The sequence below is a fragment of the Acipenser ruthenus genome, chromosome 24 (genome assembly GCF_902713425.1).
Source record: "Acipenser ruthenus chromosome 24, fAciRut3.2 maternal haplotype, whole genome shotgun sequence".
In the NCBI taxonomy this organism is placed as follows: domain Eukaryota; kingdom Metazoa; phylum Chordata; class Actinopteri; order Acipenseriformes; family Acipenseridae; genus Acipenser; species Acipenser ruthenus.
Window position 1 is genome coordinate 3462924 of NC_081212.1, and position 15917 is coordinate 3478840.

At 43.2% G+C, this 15917-nt stretch overlaps 3 protein-coding genes across 4 annotated transcripts; 1 reads left to right on the forward strand and 2 right to left on the reverse strand.

Moving 5' to 3' along the window:
* Positions 1-1108: 1108 nt before the first annotated feature.
* Positions 1109-4359, reverse strand: LOC117429130 (beta-crystallin B1-like). The gene is made up of 6 exons (XM_034048338.3): positions 4209-4359; positions 3834-3907; positions 2976-3094; positions 2383-2515; positions 1689-1831; positions 1109-1428 (listed from the first exon to the last, which is right to left on the reverse strand). The coding sequence occupies exons 2-6, from the start codon at positions 3894-3896 to the stop codon at positions 1257-1259; spliced, it is 630 nt and encodes a 209-aa protein (XP_033904229.3). The 5' UTR covers positions 3897-3907; positions 4209-4359; the 3' UTR covers positions 1109-1256.
* Positions 4360-5719: 1360 nt separating this feature from the next.
* Positions 5720-8737, forward strand: LOC117429131 (beta-crystallin A1). Of its 2 annotated transcripts, none has more exons than XM_034048340.3 (6): positions 5720-5835; positions 6019-6087; positions 6604-6722; positions 7367-7508; positions 8000-8142; positions 8397-8737. In XM_034048340.3, the coding sequence occupies exons 2-6, from the start codon at positions 6049-6051 to the stop codon at positions 8542-8544; spliced, it is 591 nt and encodes a 196-aa protein (XP_033904231.2). In that variant the 5' UTR covers positions 5720-5835; positions 6019-6048; the 3' UTR covers positions 8545-8737. The 2 variants fall into 2 exon arrangements, with proteins under 2 accessions (XP_033904231.2, XP_058854273.1); XM_058998290.1 differs by having other exon boundaries at positions 5793-5826.
* A 510-nt stretch (positions 8738-9247) lies between these two features.
* On the reverse strand, positions 9248-14430 carry LOC117429129 (zona pellucida sperm-binding protein 4-like). Its single transcript, XM_034048337.3, has 13 exons — positions 14170-14430; positions 13843-13970; positions 13465-13558; positions 12830-13021; positions 12297-12484; positions 11690-11787; positions 11268-11395; positions 10801-10990; positions 10542-10692; positions 10243-10321; positions 9966-10070; positions 9694-9795; positions 9248-9399 (listed from the first exon to the last, which is right to left on the reverse strand). The coding sequence occupies exons 1-13, from the start codon at positions 14384-14386 to the stop codon at positions 9290-9292; spliced, it is 1782 nt and encodes a 593-aa protein (XP_033904228.3). The 5' UTR covers positions 14387-14430; the 3' UTR covers positions 9248-9289.
* Positions 14431-15917: the final 1487 nt, after the last annotated feature.

Here is a 15917-nt window from a genome sequence, read left to right on the forward strand (position 1 = left end):
AAATGTGTATTGTAATGAAAAGGTGACCATTGCTGAGACTGCTTTTGCTAATAAGAAGTGAGGATATTGATTTGCCAGCCTTGGTTTTCACGCCTTTATTTCCAGCCTCGTGGTTGAAACGTTTCCCTGTGTTTGTTTAATGCACTGGTTCTCAAACTGGGGAAAGGTTTCGGTGTGACCTGCTTTATATGAAACAGCGCCAGAGCAATGCAGCAGGACCATGTATAGAAACTCACAGAGCAGCACTACAGCCGTCTAATTGATTGTTGTAATTCTATTTTCTGTTCCTGCAATACAACTCTGAATTGATATATGTGTTTATAATGCATCAGTGAATTGCTTTGTTTCAACAGGGGGGTGGTCTAGTCAATCTAGTATCTATCCCAACAACACATTTGAGAACCACTTATCGTCCCGAAGGTCATGTGATCGAATCACGATGCATGTATCTCACACGGACACCAGACGCGGTGCGTTTCTTTTAAAAGAATGACCAGGTTTATTTTTAAAATGTGATACAAACAGTAAATGCATTTGAAAAAGAGATGTGAAGGTACAGCTAGGCGCCACCAGGCTGCCTGCGGAGAGCGGAGGTGTTTCATCTTTACTTGGATTTAAAGACGTTGAATTTCAGATGCCTGCATCCCTGAGAAAGATACAGCGTTATACAAGAATGCTTAGTGCTGTCCGCCCACGAAGGAAACGGGAGTTCACAGCCGCTTGACAGGACGCTACTTGACAGGACATTGTTGTCACTCAACCACGGTAAGAGAAAGGCCACACTTCTGGAGCCCAGTTATCATGCCGTATTTCAGTCAACACTGCGCCCTGCTGGTCACCTGTCGGAACTGCGGGTTTACTTTTTCAAAAGGCTGAGCGCAGATCAGTGTGACAGTACATACTGTATATATAGAGAGAGAGAAATAAATACTATATATGTTTTTATGACTTGGAAATTAAAACTAAATAAAAAATCAAGAATGAATACCAAAACTTAAATGATCTCTTTTGCCCACTGTATTTGCTCTCAGTCTTAGAAACGAGCCCCCTGCAGCACTGGGAATTAATATCCTTATTATTTGAGTAGCATTTTGTTTGCAGATGCAGATCTAAAAGACTGAAGGTCTTCCAGTATTGATTTTGCTGACGGCTCAGTCGCTCGTTGTCGGGTGGCTGTCTGTCCCTGGCAGGGTGGTCTGTCTGTTGCAGTGAGACCCGGCCCCCTGCAAGCCCCTGGGAAGGGGTGGGTGGGGGGTCTAGGTGGAGGTGGTCTCGAAGCAGCCTCGACGGTACCACTGCATGTCCTTCACTCTGCGGATGGATTGGATCTGGGGCTGGTTGCTTCCCCACTCGTTCCAGTGCTTGTACGGGCCGCACTCAAACACATACTGGTAACCACGGTAACCAGGGTACTGATACCCCACCCAGCTAGACAGGGGCGAGGAAAGAAAGCACAGAATGATTATTGTTAGCAGCAGCAGTATTAGTATTATCATCATCATCATCATCAATTGCCAGGGTTATTTTCAGGTTCATGATTTTATTAATGTCTGCAGATGAAGGATTGGAGAGGACACCATACCTTTATTTAATTCCCTACTGCACACAATTCAACTGTAATCAAGCCTGTTCTACTGGGTCGAAAGAGTGCAAGCCTGCCACCACATTAAACCCAGCCCCAGACTCACGTTCCTCCTGTGACCTGGATGCTGGCCACTCGGTCCTGGAAGCTGTAGGACCAGAGGCTGGGGATGTCCTCATCGCACACCTCCATCTTGCGTCCCTCGAAGTTCACACACTCGTACATGCAGATCTTATGGTCCTGCACGTCCTGGAGGAGGCATTAGAGAAAGATCTGGTGATGTTATCACGGCGAGGAATCACCACTGCATACTGTTAAAGTACCGCAGCCCCTTTCAGGTGTTATTATTTACCTTCCAAGTCATTTTGACGTAGTGGATAACGCCATCTGGTGGGCCATTACTGTCATTTTTTTTTTAAAGAGATTTTTAGTTTCTCTTAAAGGGGAGTCTAATACGGTGGAATAAACAAACCCCATATTTAAAGGGAGTGTTTCCCTCCCTTGTTGTCTAAGATCATGTTGTGGGGAACACTGTACATGTTTAGAACTGATAAACCTAAATCTAACAAGGTTACAGTACCGTCGTTTTACCCTTCTGCACCGTTCTTACCAGAGAGCACTATCATTGCAAGCTTCATTCACCTCTGAGCTGAACTGCACCAGCCCGTCCAGAGCAATCTAAAGGGGCGGGGCTTAATAAAGGGATCATTCCACTGTCCAGAGAGAGTTCTGACGTAACACAGCTCTGGACGTTCCTGAAACCTGTTAAGAGGTAGATCCAGCAGCCAATCAGTACTCACCATACGGACGGGACGGAAGGACATGAAGCGGTCGTTCCTGTAGCTGTTAGACCAGGAGTCCCAGCGAGGGTACTCCCCTTTCTCCAGCATGAACATCTCGCCCCCGAAATTCTGCTGCTCGTACCCCACCCACCTGCAAAAATCACACAAACCCCCCTCCCTGTTACTCACAATGCTGTGCAACAGTGCGTCGCACTGTCCCGGCATCACTCACACACACTGCACAGCTACGGTGCACGTCTTGTGTAATTATCTATGAATTCACAGTTCCTACTGAAATTAGATAGTGGATTATATAGGGGGCGTGGTGGATTCTGACTGCTGTTACAGTGCATGTCCACCGGGTGGCACTGTGTTACGATCTCGTTCTCAGAAGCTTTTAGTGCAGGGGTGTCTAATCCCAGTCCTGGAGGGACATTCCACTCCAGGTTTAACAGGTACAATGAGATCATGAACTACTTCAGGGTCTGGATGGAGGTTTGATTGGTTCAGTTAAACAATTCAGACAAGGATTGGAAGGGCCAGCAATGTTACAAACAATGTTACGATTTTCTGCACATCACAAAGTCCATCTTTATTGAAATGCTACTCACGGGCCGCATTCAACGCGGATGGACCCCACTCTGTCAAACCCCCGGTCACACAGGTTACGGCACTCGTTGTTAAACTCCATCCTGCGCCCTTGGAAATTTTCATATTCATAAAAGATGATCTGCAAGAAAACAAACAAAAAAAAAAGTTTCCCAATAAAATTGCAGGACAGTGCGGTATTTTTGGATGACCCAGCCCGAGTCTTTAATACAGTATATCGCTGCAGCAAGCCGCTGTAATGTGTCATCAATGTCTTACAGCGACGATTCTATTTTGAATAGCAAGAATTATATTGTGGATGTCTTATCATTTTTTGTCACGGTCACAGAGGCTCCGCCTAGTGTCCAAACTGCAGAATTGCGATCAGTCTGCGCTCGAGACGGTTCCAGCCTCTAGAAAGAGTTCTCTTGCAGGATTTTCAAGTGCAATGTAAATTATCCAGTCCAGGTATTTCGTTGTGGGATAACTCTTATAAAAAGCACATTTATATATTATAGTAAAACGCTTTTTATGTGGTTTATTTTATCAGAAAACGTCACTAGTTGGCAATAGCAAACATTTGTATTTAACAATGTTGATAATGACCGCTTATCTATGAACGCGTTTTAGAATTACAAGTTGTGTGCCCTATTTTAATTTTTAAAAAATCTCTCGGGAGTTACCGGCTTTGCAGCATTACTGTAATCCCATAACCTTTACATTTGGGGTCGAGCGTCATTTAATTTGCCCTGTACTGTGCTTAGGACCGTATTACAGAATAACACGGCTGCAAAACACACAGCTAAATAAGTTACATAGAAGTAATGTTGTATTTCGGTACATTGCTATAGGCACACCGCTGACTTTTCTATTGGACTTACCTTACAGTTGCGCAGGCCCTTCGGATGGCTTCCAATACTGCCCTGAGCTGCGGAATGAGACATCGCGGCAACAGCTGAAACAGAGAAGGACCATAAAGAACGGGCAGTCGTTACGAGCACAATTTAAAAAGATGTACTGTGTTGTATCACGCTTGCTGCCTCCAGGAAGCTTTAGAACATTTTGCATTCCTGTAGTAAACTTCTATAGACTAAAAAAAAAAACGTTTTTCTATCCAGGTGCAGCGGCGGTGTCGGAGTTTAGGACAGTCTGCTGGTAATCCCCACACTTCGTTCAAAAGTGCATTGAACCGACTGCCACGCATTTATTGAATATTGCCTACCAGCACCTAACACAGATTGGCAGGGCGTTCTCACCTAAATACTCCTAGCAGGATGAGAGAGGAGAAAAGGGGAAAAAAAGGCCGAAGTGGTATCTGGACTCGACCGTGTGTGGGTTATATATATATATATCCCACCCCCTTTTTTTACTTCAATAGCTGAACGGCTTGTTCTTGTTTTTGAATGGCAGCCGGTCGGATAATGGCATGCTGTTTGTGAACGGGCGCGCTTATCTCTCCCTGCCGCTGACTCGGCTCATCGCATTGTTGTGCGCGTTCGCCCGGCCAGCCACTGAGCTCAGCAGAGAGCGGGCCCTCCGATTGTGCTGACCGCGAAATGTGCTGATCTCAGGAGCCGGCCTCGGCACGTCCATTGTCCGCTCGGTTCATTATCGTTATTTTGTTTGCTTATTTGCATCTTCTTTTTTCTGTACATCGGACGCTATACATTCACTCACGGTTTACTCTTTGGTTTAGCCAGCAGGGGTTGGGTGAGTCCAACACACCCGTGCTGGCATGTTGCCAATTCTGGCCAACAAGGAATCGGTCTTAAGTGACGTAATCCTAAAACATCAATTGTGTGCTGAGAAAATACAATTACAGTCTACAGAAAGCGTCGTTCCTCTTTGAAATCCTCTGGACCCTCTATCTCGTCAGAGTATGAAATAAACAACCAGCCTTCTTCTTATAACCTGGAGCAAGGGGAGGTTTTCAGTGTCCATTGCAGTGCAATCTAATTGCTTCCTTACATTTGTTCCATCATCCGAGCATAACACTGGGATGATCTGCCCTTCCTTATTCTTGTATCACGTTTGCATAGTTCTTGTTTTTAAACTTGCATGTCCAAGATGCTTGCGGTGTTATCGGTATGGGTGTGTAATTACAGGTGGACGCAGCTTTTGCATGCATGGCACTGCTGAGTAATTAAATCAAACGCACAGCATCGTGTTACCTGATGTGATTACGTGGTATCCTAGTAGAAGGCATTTCAATGTAATTGTACACTTATTTTACCAGCAGTTACCATGTGGAAGCAAGACCCATGGGTAGGCATCTAGTTATTACAAGGTAATTACGTTGTATGTATACCTGATAATGTAACATGGTACTCAGAACAAGGCAATGCATAGAATAGTATAGTACTGTAGAGTATAGCCCGTAGTTTGTGGTCTGATAAAACTGTTTATGTGAACTCTATGGGGTATCCCTTATAAAAGTTTCGCACAGTGTTTTTGCAGTATCCCTCATGCTTTTTCGATGGTTATACTACTGGATTTATCATAGCTTACAATGGATTGCCATGTTTATTGATGTGCTTTACCATACCTCGCTATTCTTTACAATGCTTACCTATGCTTTACCATGCTTTCACTGTGCTTTATTACACTTTGCTGTGCGTTTACAATGGTAAACTTTTATAAGGGCGTTTGGTGTCCAGCTTTGACCTGGCCTCTCTGTACAGAATGGAAGGTCTCATTCTGCTCTGTAGCAGATAAATCCGGCGGCTCAGCGGGAGATAATGGGCCGCAATGCAATGTGCTGACAAGGGCCCAGTCCGCCTCTCCATTCACGCGCCGTGTGTATAAATAGCCCCGCTCAGATCGAGTCAGGAGACAGTATTTGTGGACACTCTAGGTGCACACAGGTTTTTATTGGTAGGTCAGGTAAGCCCATCTGTCTCGAATATTGAATATCATTTTGCTCTATTAATAACAACAAATACACACACTTTACATTCTACACACACATACATCTAGAAAAGGATGAAATCGTGGTCTGGATTCTTGAAGAAGACCCAAACAGCTAAGTAATACCGTCCCTCTAAATGGTTTGTTTTTATGTTGCAGATCAAGTGTAATATTTAAGCACCAGACAGAATGGCGCAGACAAATCCGATGCCCATGGGACCATGGAAGGTAACCAGCCGCCTTTTATTTATGGATTCATTTCAATTCCGATGTGTTTCCTTTATCGTGCAGCTGATCTCCAGGACTGAGTCGGCTGCTAAGCTCTGCTTTCTGACGCCTCGGTTGCGGCACGTCCTTTTTTCATTGTGTTCTTAAATGTGCGCTCGGATGTCCTGATTGTGTTGGTTTGAACTCCTGATCAAGACAAGTTTAAAAGGGTTTGCCATCTCATGTATTCAAAGTTAGTTTGCTCATAGTTTTTTCGGGTCTATTTCGTTGATCCATACAGCGGTGAATCTGACATAATCTGACTGTACTGTGTATTAACCTGGCTGATTTCCTCTATTGAGTGATTGTTTGACGCCCCTGTTAAGAACACTCAATACAATAAAAACAGAGAGAAACCTAAACCATACCTTGGGACAGAAAAATAAAGAACTAACTAAAAAGAATTTGACTTCAGTGTAAAAGTGGGGACAAAAAGGATGGTGTGGAACTGCAGCTTGACATTTTTGTTTGTTTCAGATCACGGTCTATGATCAGGAATGCTTCCAGGGCAAGCGCATGGAGTTCACTGGCTCCTGTCAGAATATCATGGAGTGTGGGTTCGACACTGTCCGCTCAGTGAAAGTGGAGTGCGGCGCGTAAGTAAACTGTCCACGCGCGGTAGCGCAATGGCACGGGGGGGATGAGGGCTTGTAAACACTGATTCAGTACGGGGGTAGTGTTCTTTAAAGTTTAGGGTATATTTTCATGATCTAAACAGTGCCAGATCTAACTACCACCGCCTTACAACTCTATATTAATCAGGCTGGGTTTTTATAGGCTATTAAATTCCCATCTCAAAACGTTTCAGAAAAAAACCCACAAATTCCAAAAGTGACAATAAATAGCATAGACTGCTTTTACAACCTCCGAAACGAAAAGCTTCCTCTGTTAATTGCTGGTTTGGTAACGTTATTGGGTGCCTTTCCTTTCGGAGATAATTGTGCTCCTGACGATTTGGCGTACACAAATATCTGTCAAAGAATGCATTAGTAAGATGAAACTGCGCATGTAATTTATCATGGTAAAAGCGAAGTGTTGTACAGGGTAGTGAAAGTGTGGTAAAACCCTGGTAATAAAGCATATTCAATGCACAGTGTAAGCCTGGGAAAGTGCGTAAAAGCGCACGTTTGCCATGGTTACATTTTATATGGGACCCTGCGGCTTAATGCTGTTGAATGCATATCTTATATGTGGAGACGGAATGCAGATTTCAGTGCACGGTTCCCTCTCTGTCTTGCAGCTGGGTCGGCTACGAGCACTCCAGTTTCTGCGGGCAGCAGTTCATCCTGGAGAGAGGAGAGTACCCTCGCTGGGACGCCTGGAGCGGCAGCAACGCCTATCACATTGAGAGGATGATGTCCTTCCGCCCCATCTGCTCCGCTGTGAGTACACCGCAGCAACAAATACAGTGATGCTGGCATTTCCCTGAACTGGGGCGCCTGTTACATTTACAAAACTAGAACCGAACCACCAAAAAAGTTCAGTACTGACTGTTATAATTCAAGGCGCTTGAAATTATCCACACTTGGAACGATGATACGGGACATAATATTGGACAAACGTTTTAAAAGTTAGCGACTGAAAGCATCACGTGCATATCATACAAAGTAATATAAAAATATGCATTGAGGAGCAAAACTATGAAAGTATTTGAATACTGTACAACTAAAAGCATATATGTAGATGAGGCTCCAGAAAGGGCTTGCAGATTTAAAACGATTAATAATCAATGTATTGATTCGTTGGTGCATCTCTAGTACATGGCGATGCCTCCTCTCAGTGCGGCAGTCCTGGGGTTTATCACGGTGGTGCTGCTCCGAGATCTCCTTGTTTTAATAGCTGCTGCTTGCTCCCTATTCCTCCCCCTGCACAGAACCACAAGGAGTCCAAGATGACCGTGTTTGAACGGGAGAACTTCATCGGGCGCCAGTGGGAGCTGTGCGATGACTACCCCTCTCTGCAGGCTATGGGCTGGTGCAACAACGAGATCGGCTCCATGAAGACCATGAGTGGAGCGTGAGCAAAAAAAATAATTAGCGGTTTCTGGCCCTGCATGTCCAAAACATGAATCAAACCTGTGATCTTAAATAGAGTCGGTACATACATTACTACATGTAGTTTCACTGAAATGATCCTTTGCTGTAAGAAATGCATTTAACAGGAGTTATTTCCCAAAAACCTTACGTTCTGGTCTAATTACCAGTACCTGCATGGATAACAAGAGTGTATCCTTTGCTTCTCTAACCATGTGTCCCCCACTCTCTCCTCAGCTGGGTGTGTTATCAGTACCCTGGTTACCGTGGATACCAGTATATCATGGAGTGCGATCGCCACGGTGGAGAGTACAAACACTGGAAGGAGTGGGGCTCCCATGCCCAGACTTTCCAAGTGCAGTCCATCCGTCGAATCCAGCAGTGAGCGAGCGAACCCCCCTCCCTCCCAACCAACCCTTAAAGACCATGAAGAGGACTGCAAGCCTGTGGTGTGGCGACTCATTCCCCCGCCAGACAAACTGAAGTCTGTACTACACTGTGGAACTACTCGGACTTTGTAGAAACACCAGTTATTGTACCAGCTGTTTACAAATGATTAAAGAAAATGTGTATCTGTGGCTCCTGTTTTTTTTTTTTTGTTAAGTCAAATGCAACTTATCACTGTAAACCGTTATATATAAAGCTGGGACATTCAGACATCAAAAATTCTTGTTGCATCCACAAGACACTGAAAGGTAGCGTGCATTGTTGGATACTGCACATGTGCAAGTAAATTGTGTTCATTTAGGAATATCAGCTACCAATTTGGAGGACCATATGGCAGACATCTAGCCTATGCATTGCATACAATCTATTGAAATTGTAATTAGATCATCCTGCAGTAGCAGCAGCTCAAAAGAATAAATACTAGAGGCAAGGTTTGAACTAGAGTATTGGTATATGTTGGCCATGGTAGACCAGGTAAATATCCCCAAGCTTGCATACCACAATAATGTGCAGAGTCTTCACTTTCACAGTCTGCTCTCACTACACCTCCAAGTGGAGAGTAGTGACAGCAAGCACTAGTCTAATCAGTCTGTCAGGTGTTTGATTTTTATCAAGGGAAATTAAATCAAGAGGCAAGCAACTCAAATCTCATTACTTTATTCCAAGTCCATTAAACACAAAAATCACAGCTTTGTCTCTCTACTAGCGCGAAGTGTCAGCTTCCAGACAGCACCCACCAGCACAGCCCCCGTCAACACCACAGTGAGGACCCATGGAAGGTGCTTCATGAACCCTGCAGGAAACGAGAGATACACAGCTAGTGAAACCAGAGAGATACAGCATGTGGAAAAAACACATTCACAACTGTAAAAACACCCTGGTTGCAACCCTTTGTCCTGAATTGTCAAGGGTATTAAAAGGGGGTGGGGTGTTGAAACTGCACCCTCGACTGGGTTCACAGATCCCAATCTGCATTAATCTTGGTCACTGAAGCCAGCCCTAGATTTGCTGGAGTCTATCCAGTTGTAATAAGTGTACTACATGCCCATGTGTATTTGATCCATATATCATTGCTGTAACCAGTTACCTTGGTCTTCAACCTCACTTCCCTCCTGGAAGGGTGCCCCAATGAGGCTGGGCCTACTGTCCGTCACCAAATCTACGTCCGAATAAGTATTGCGTGCTCTCCCTAGAAAAAGCAGTCGAGAGAAATAAAGCAGCTTTCTATAGAAACAGGATGATTCATCAATAGCAGCATATGAACACTGCAACAGGAGGAGATCCAACATGCCCAAGTGTTGCTCTTCAAGCATCCAAGAAGCACCCCCACCCCAATAGATCATTGAAGCCACCACGTACCATTGTGGTCAACCTCAACATTTCTTTCCGCCTCCATGAAAATAATGGGTCCACTGTGGGCAATCACCATATCCCGCTGTGCAAGTTCAGCTTGTCGGGCAACTCCTAGAAAGAAATACAAAATCACAGCCTTTCTAATGGCTATAGAAGACTAGCACCAGATTTTCCTTTAGGTCAAATGATTCAGGACATCAATGACACTTCAGTTTGCAGTACTGCCACAGGATTCAAAAGGATACCCATGGACCAAGTCCTGGGTTTATGAAAGTCTACTTACTTCCTCCAGGGGGACAGCTGACAGTGCAAGAGTCTGAAGCAGATGGAGAACATGCCGCTGCACTACAGTACAGGAAGATCTGAAAAAAACAAAATTGAGTTCAGCCCTCTCTATCATGATCTGCTTGGACAGAAATTATCCTACTGGAGCCAAATGGATACAGCATTAACAAAAGGTGCTCCACTGTGGTCCATTTAAAAAGTATTCCAGTTAAACTGGCATTGCATCCAAGAAAGCACTCAGTTCCCTGGCTAAAGGGTTAAGCGGTCATTCCATGCAGAGAGAGAGCGCACACTTACTGGCTCCTTGGAGGCCTTCTTTAGAAGCACATTCACAAAGGCAAACATCTTCAACTGAAACCGTTTATAGTGTGTTGGGTTTACTAGTCCTGAAGAGGCATTAACTGGGATCAGCGATGTCAGATAGTTGTAGTCTTCCTTGTATGGGCAGCTTTTAAAAAAAAAAAAAAAAAAAAAAAGAGATTAGTCTACAGAATGAAGTAGGGCAATTTCTATATATGCTAGAAACAGTAATAATGCTTAAGTAGGAGACACTTACCCATCCACCAGAAGGCTCCAGCGGGGCTCGCTGAGGGGGCTTGTGGTAGACGTACCCCAGCAATCATCTAGAACCAGGTGGATTTTGGGGTCTGTTCTCCCCAAGAGGCGAACCTCTACGTACACAAGTTCTCGGAGCACTCTGACAAGGGGATACTCCAAGTCGGCAAAGTAGGATCCATAGGCTTTATCTGGGGGGGGGGGGGAATAAAGCCAAGCCACCAATTGTTTGAGATATGTGTCCTCACAGGAATCACAATACTTTAAAGTAATTAAACACTTTTATAGTTTTTCAAAACAGAGTGCAACAGCCATGGAAAGATTAACATGGTTGAGTCTTGATTGAGTTAATGGTTCAGATAGAACAGCTAAACCATCTCAATTGATAGGGATAAGAATATAATTTGCAAGACCAATGGTGCAAAGTACCAAAAAACACACCAAGCTTGGTAGCCAACAGACAAATACCTTTTGCAATTCTGAGTTCAATGCGGAGAGGTCCCTGTTCAGCTACAGGGCGCGGTGGGTCTACAGATTGGATTTGGACCTGCAGAGGCAGGGCCATCTTCGCAGAATAGAGACAGCGGATGGTCAATCTGCACAGCAAAAGTATTAAATAGAGAAATCAAGCATTTGAGACTGAATGCAAGTCATGATTAAAGAGTTGACATGGAAGGACAAGATCAGTCATAGGACCAGAGTAACCTAGAAACACAAGCATGATCCAGTTTATTACAACAGAATGCATAGACCTTGGTTCCATTTAGACTAGCCATGGTGTTTATATATAAAAAGCTTTGTAAAATTAGTTCAGCTTTAGCAGCAAGCTAAACATTCATTACAATGGAGTAATGAGGAAAGACTTGCCAAGTTCCCAGATGTCTACTTACTTGTAATCTGCATCTCTGGTGATTGACCCATATTGACTGTCCAGAACATCTATAGTGCCAGACATCTCATTCTCATAAACGACTTTGTCATCAGCCAGCTGAATGAGGGAGTGTAATGAGAGTCAGTACTGCAGGTGCCCAAGAAAGCAGGTAGCAAACAGGGAGCTACACCCCACCCCCCTCAAAATCAAACATCCACGCAGGCTGCTCTACCACACCTCCATGAGTGAATGGACAATAGCAGGCTGTCAAAGCACTAAATCAGAATATCCAGTTATAGAAACAGACCCTGAAATTTATATTAAAGCACATCACTAGTTCATGCAATATGCTAGTGTAGTATATACAGCATGAAGGACATGTGGAATTAAAGTATACAGGTTGCAGGTATTTATACAGCAAGTTGCTAAAAGGACATTAAGTTAAACTTGCAACTGCAAGAAACAATGGCTAAAGACTAGAGATTAAGGAATGTTTGAATACACATGCACCTATTAATAGGGCAATACAAGTATGATATTAGACTACATATACAATAGCAAGAGGCCTTAAGTTTAGGGGCACTAATGACACTGTGCACATCTCAAAACAGGCTGCAGGCACTCACCCTTAAGCGAGTCCCACAAGCGCCAAGTGGAAACTTGAACAGCAGGAAGCTGGCAGAACGGCCAACTGGAGCACATGGCGGGTTTCGTCCCCCAATCAAACTGACCGAATTGAGAAGCAAGTCCGGCTTGGTCACCGCCTTACTAATAGCGGTCATCATGTAACCGTCTCTGGTGCACTGGACATTTACTGAAAGGGGGAGGCAAACACAAGATGTTTGTGAACCAACGTCCTATCAGGCAATAGTATCTGAACTACTACTCAGTCATTAGAAAAGGCATACCCATTAAGCAGCAACAAGTCCACTTAAACAAGTCCAATTAAAATTGAACAGGCTGCACCAATGTATTTAAAATAAGATAAAAAGCAAGAACACACATTTGACAGTTATGCATCCCCCAGGAGATGGCTTACAAGTAATACTACACAGAACACATGCATGAAGCAATAGCCAGGACTCCACAGAAGATCCTCAGTCTCACACAAACAGATTGCTTAACTACCTAGGTACTGCAGATAAGAGCAATCACCAACCAGTATTTCCATAGTAGCAAGCAGGGAACATGGTAGACTTGAAGCAACATCCTTTGACCCTACAGGCTGTTTGATTAATGTTGGCTTCACCACAGGGCAACACTTCTGTTGATGGAACCTCGCAAGAACCGGTAACCGGCAATGGAATGCCCTGGGATGTCGTGGTCCGAACAGGATAAGTGATCCAGGAATCTGGGAAAAAGAAAGCTAGGTTAAAGCATAGTCAACTGCAAAATGCTCAATGCATGTGTAAACCTTTTATATTTAAAAGAGAGAAGATCCTAGATCATCCCATTTCTAAGAGTTAAATACACAGCACAAGGAACTCTACAGACAAGCATATAGCAACCACAGGCTTTCCAGTCACTCAAACCTTGACTGATAGAAACCTCCCTATACTACATATTTTTGTATAGTTACTTGTGGCTAATCTTAAAATATTTCCATCCAATACAAACTATTGCAAATTAAAGGTTCATCCCAGCACCAATATCCCCATCTATTAAACATGCAATCAGCAATTCCTGAAAACCACATCACATTAACAAGCATATTTGATTGCACAAGGTTTCAGTTCTCAGAATAGGGTACAAGTTAACCTCATCTTGACAAAGCAAAAAAATACACAGTCTTACAGTAAGGGCATTCCATGGGAGTCTTCTTAATGATCATTATTCTATCACTTGGGTCCACTGCTTCAACAAGGGCAGAAAGCATGTATTTGTTATTCTGTAGATGGGAGGGGAAGAAAAAGTTAAACTATTGCAACATGAGGCAGTTTAAAGTAGAGTTCAACTACACTTCTTGGTTGGTTTATATGGGGTGATAAAGTGAGGTTAGACTACAAGCTCGCTCTTAGGGTTGGATTACATGATGGATGATCCAAAATGACCTGGATGGGGATTTTTGCATGGTTACACTGTTAGGCTAAGGCATGCAGGACTCTTACTGTAGCTTGTAACCTTTCACAGCTAAAGTGAATTACTAAAGACATATGTGCAGACGCTACATACCTGTTGTCTAACATAACAGCCGTCATAATAGACCTGGAAGACGCTCACGTGGTTGGGCATATCAGAGCGTATGTTGTATCTACACTTGAACGCAATAGAGGTCGCATCAAGCCAATTGCCTTGCAGATCTGTGGAAAACAAAGGGGACATTGTATATTTTCACAATGCACTAGCATAAAAATAAATAAAGCTTATATAAAAATTAGATTTCAATTGTTTATATATATATATATATATATATATATATATATATATATCACACACACACACACACACAGCCATATACACAGGTCACACACAGGTCACACACATAAAACAGCTACACACCCTGAACTTTAAATCTACTGCTCGTCCCCTGAAATTGAGTAGGCGTTATCTTCAACTCCATGTAATTGTCGGCGCAGGTGATAACATCAGTGAGATCTTCAAACTTCACTGACGTCTCACTTCTCCTCTCCCTGTAGGACCCGAAAGCCGCATTCACAAGCCCGAAGAACACGCAAACCGTGACCCACCGGGCAGCGCTAGACCGTACAGACTCCATTGTTTTCAACGACTGATCACAATACAGCGGGGTCCTCTTAAATACAGCTAGACTAAGTAGGTTCAATTAACACTACCGACCATCTAGGCGGGATATCAGACGGGGCTCATTTGCAACACGTGAATATATATAGATAGATAGATAGATAGATAGATAGATAGACACACACACACACACACACACACACACACACACACACACACACACACACACACACACACACACACACACACACACACACAGTATTAATTAATTGAATGTGTTTGGTGCATATACGGCTGGTTTCATTGACCCTGGTTAGCACTAATCTGACTTTAGGTAAAGTAATTCAAGATGTGTGCTAATCTTATGCCGTTAAACCAGCTGCAGATGCACTTTTCATTTGTTGTATATGTGTATTCATATATCTAGGCGTTTATATTATTATTATTATTATTATTTATTTCTTAGCAGACGCCCTTATCCAGGGTGATTTACAGACATAAACAAATACATTTCAAGAATCACAGTACAAGTAATAATACAATTAAGAGCAAGATAAATACAATGACTTCGGTTCTAGCAAGTGCAAGTATATGACAAAATACGATTCAATAACGGAGCAGATAACAGTGTCGGTGGTAGTTACATCAGGATATAATTAAATACAAAATACTACAGATTAAATAACACTTGACAGATTACAGTAATCTAAAGTACAGGATTAAATGCAGTAAAATAGGGGGCAGATAAGACTAAATCGGAAGGTGTGGAATATATTGAGGTTATCTTTCAACCACACACATGACTAATAATTAAATGCAATAACACTAAGCCTAAGAATTTAAAGCACACGCCTTTATTTGGACCGCGGTTGTTTAAAAGGTAACTGGCAGAGTTGCAGATAATGTATTTCCTGTTGCAGATTGTGCAGGTGGCAGTGAGACTGCGTGTTGTATTAATGGAGTGATTTTCAGATCCAGTGTGGGACTTGATTAAATGTATTTAAGATGCACCCAATCCCCCTACTGTTTACATACAACTGTATGTTGCTCTTACATTTTTACCTATAGCTTGAGAACCACGCATTCCTAGTTGGGGCAGCAGTGTGGAGTAGTGGTTCGGGCTTTGGACTCTTGACCAGAGGGTTGTGGGTTCAATCCCTGGTGGGGGACACTGCTACTGTACCCTTGAGCAAGGTACTTTACCTAGATTGCTCCAGTAAAAACCCAAATGGGTAATTGTATGTAAAAAATAATGCAATTGTATGTAAAAATAATGTGATATCTTTTAACAATTATAAGTCACCCTGAATAAGGGCATCTGCTAAGAAAGAAATAGTTGGTGCACATTGGTACTGACATTCCTTTGCACAAGTTATTTATGTAAATCATGGTGACCTAATGTTGCACAAGTTCTGGCCTCTGATTGGTTAGGCTAATAAATGTTACACCTTGGAAACTACACACTTAATTTGCTAAAGAAGGGCATTTGTTATTAGAATGCATCCCTCATTATGTGAGTGTGTGTCATGGTCACAGTATTGAAGACT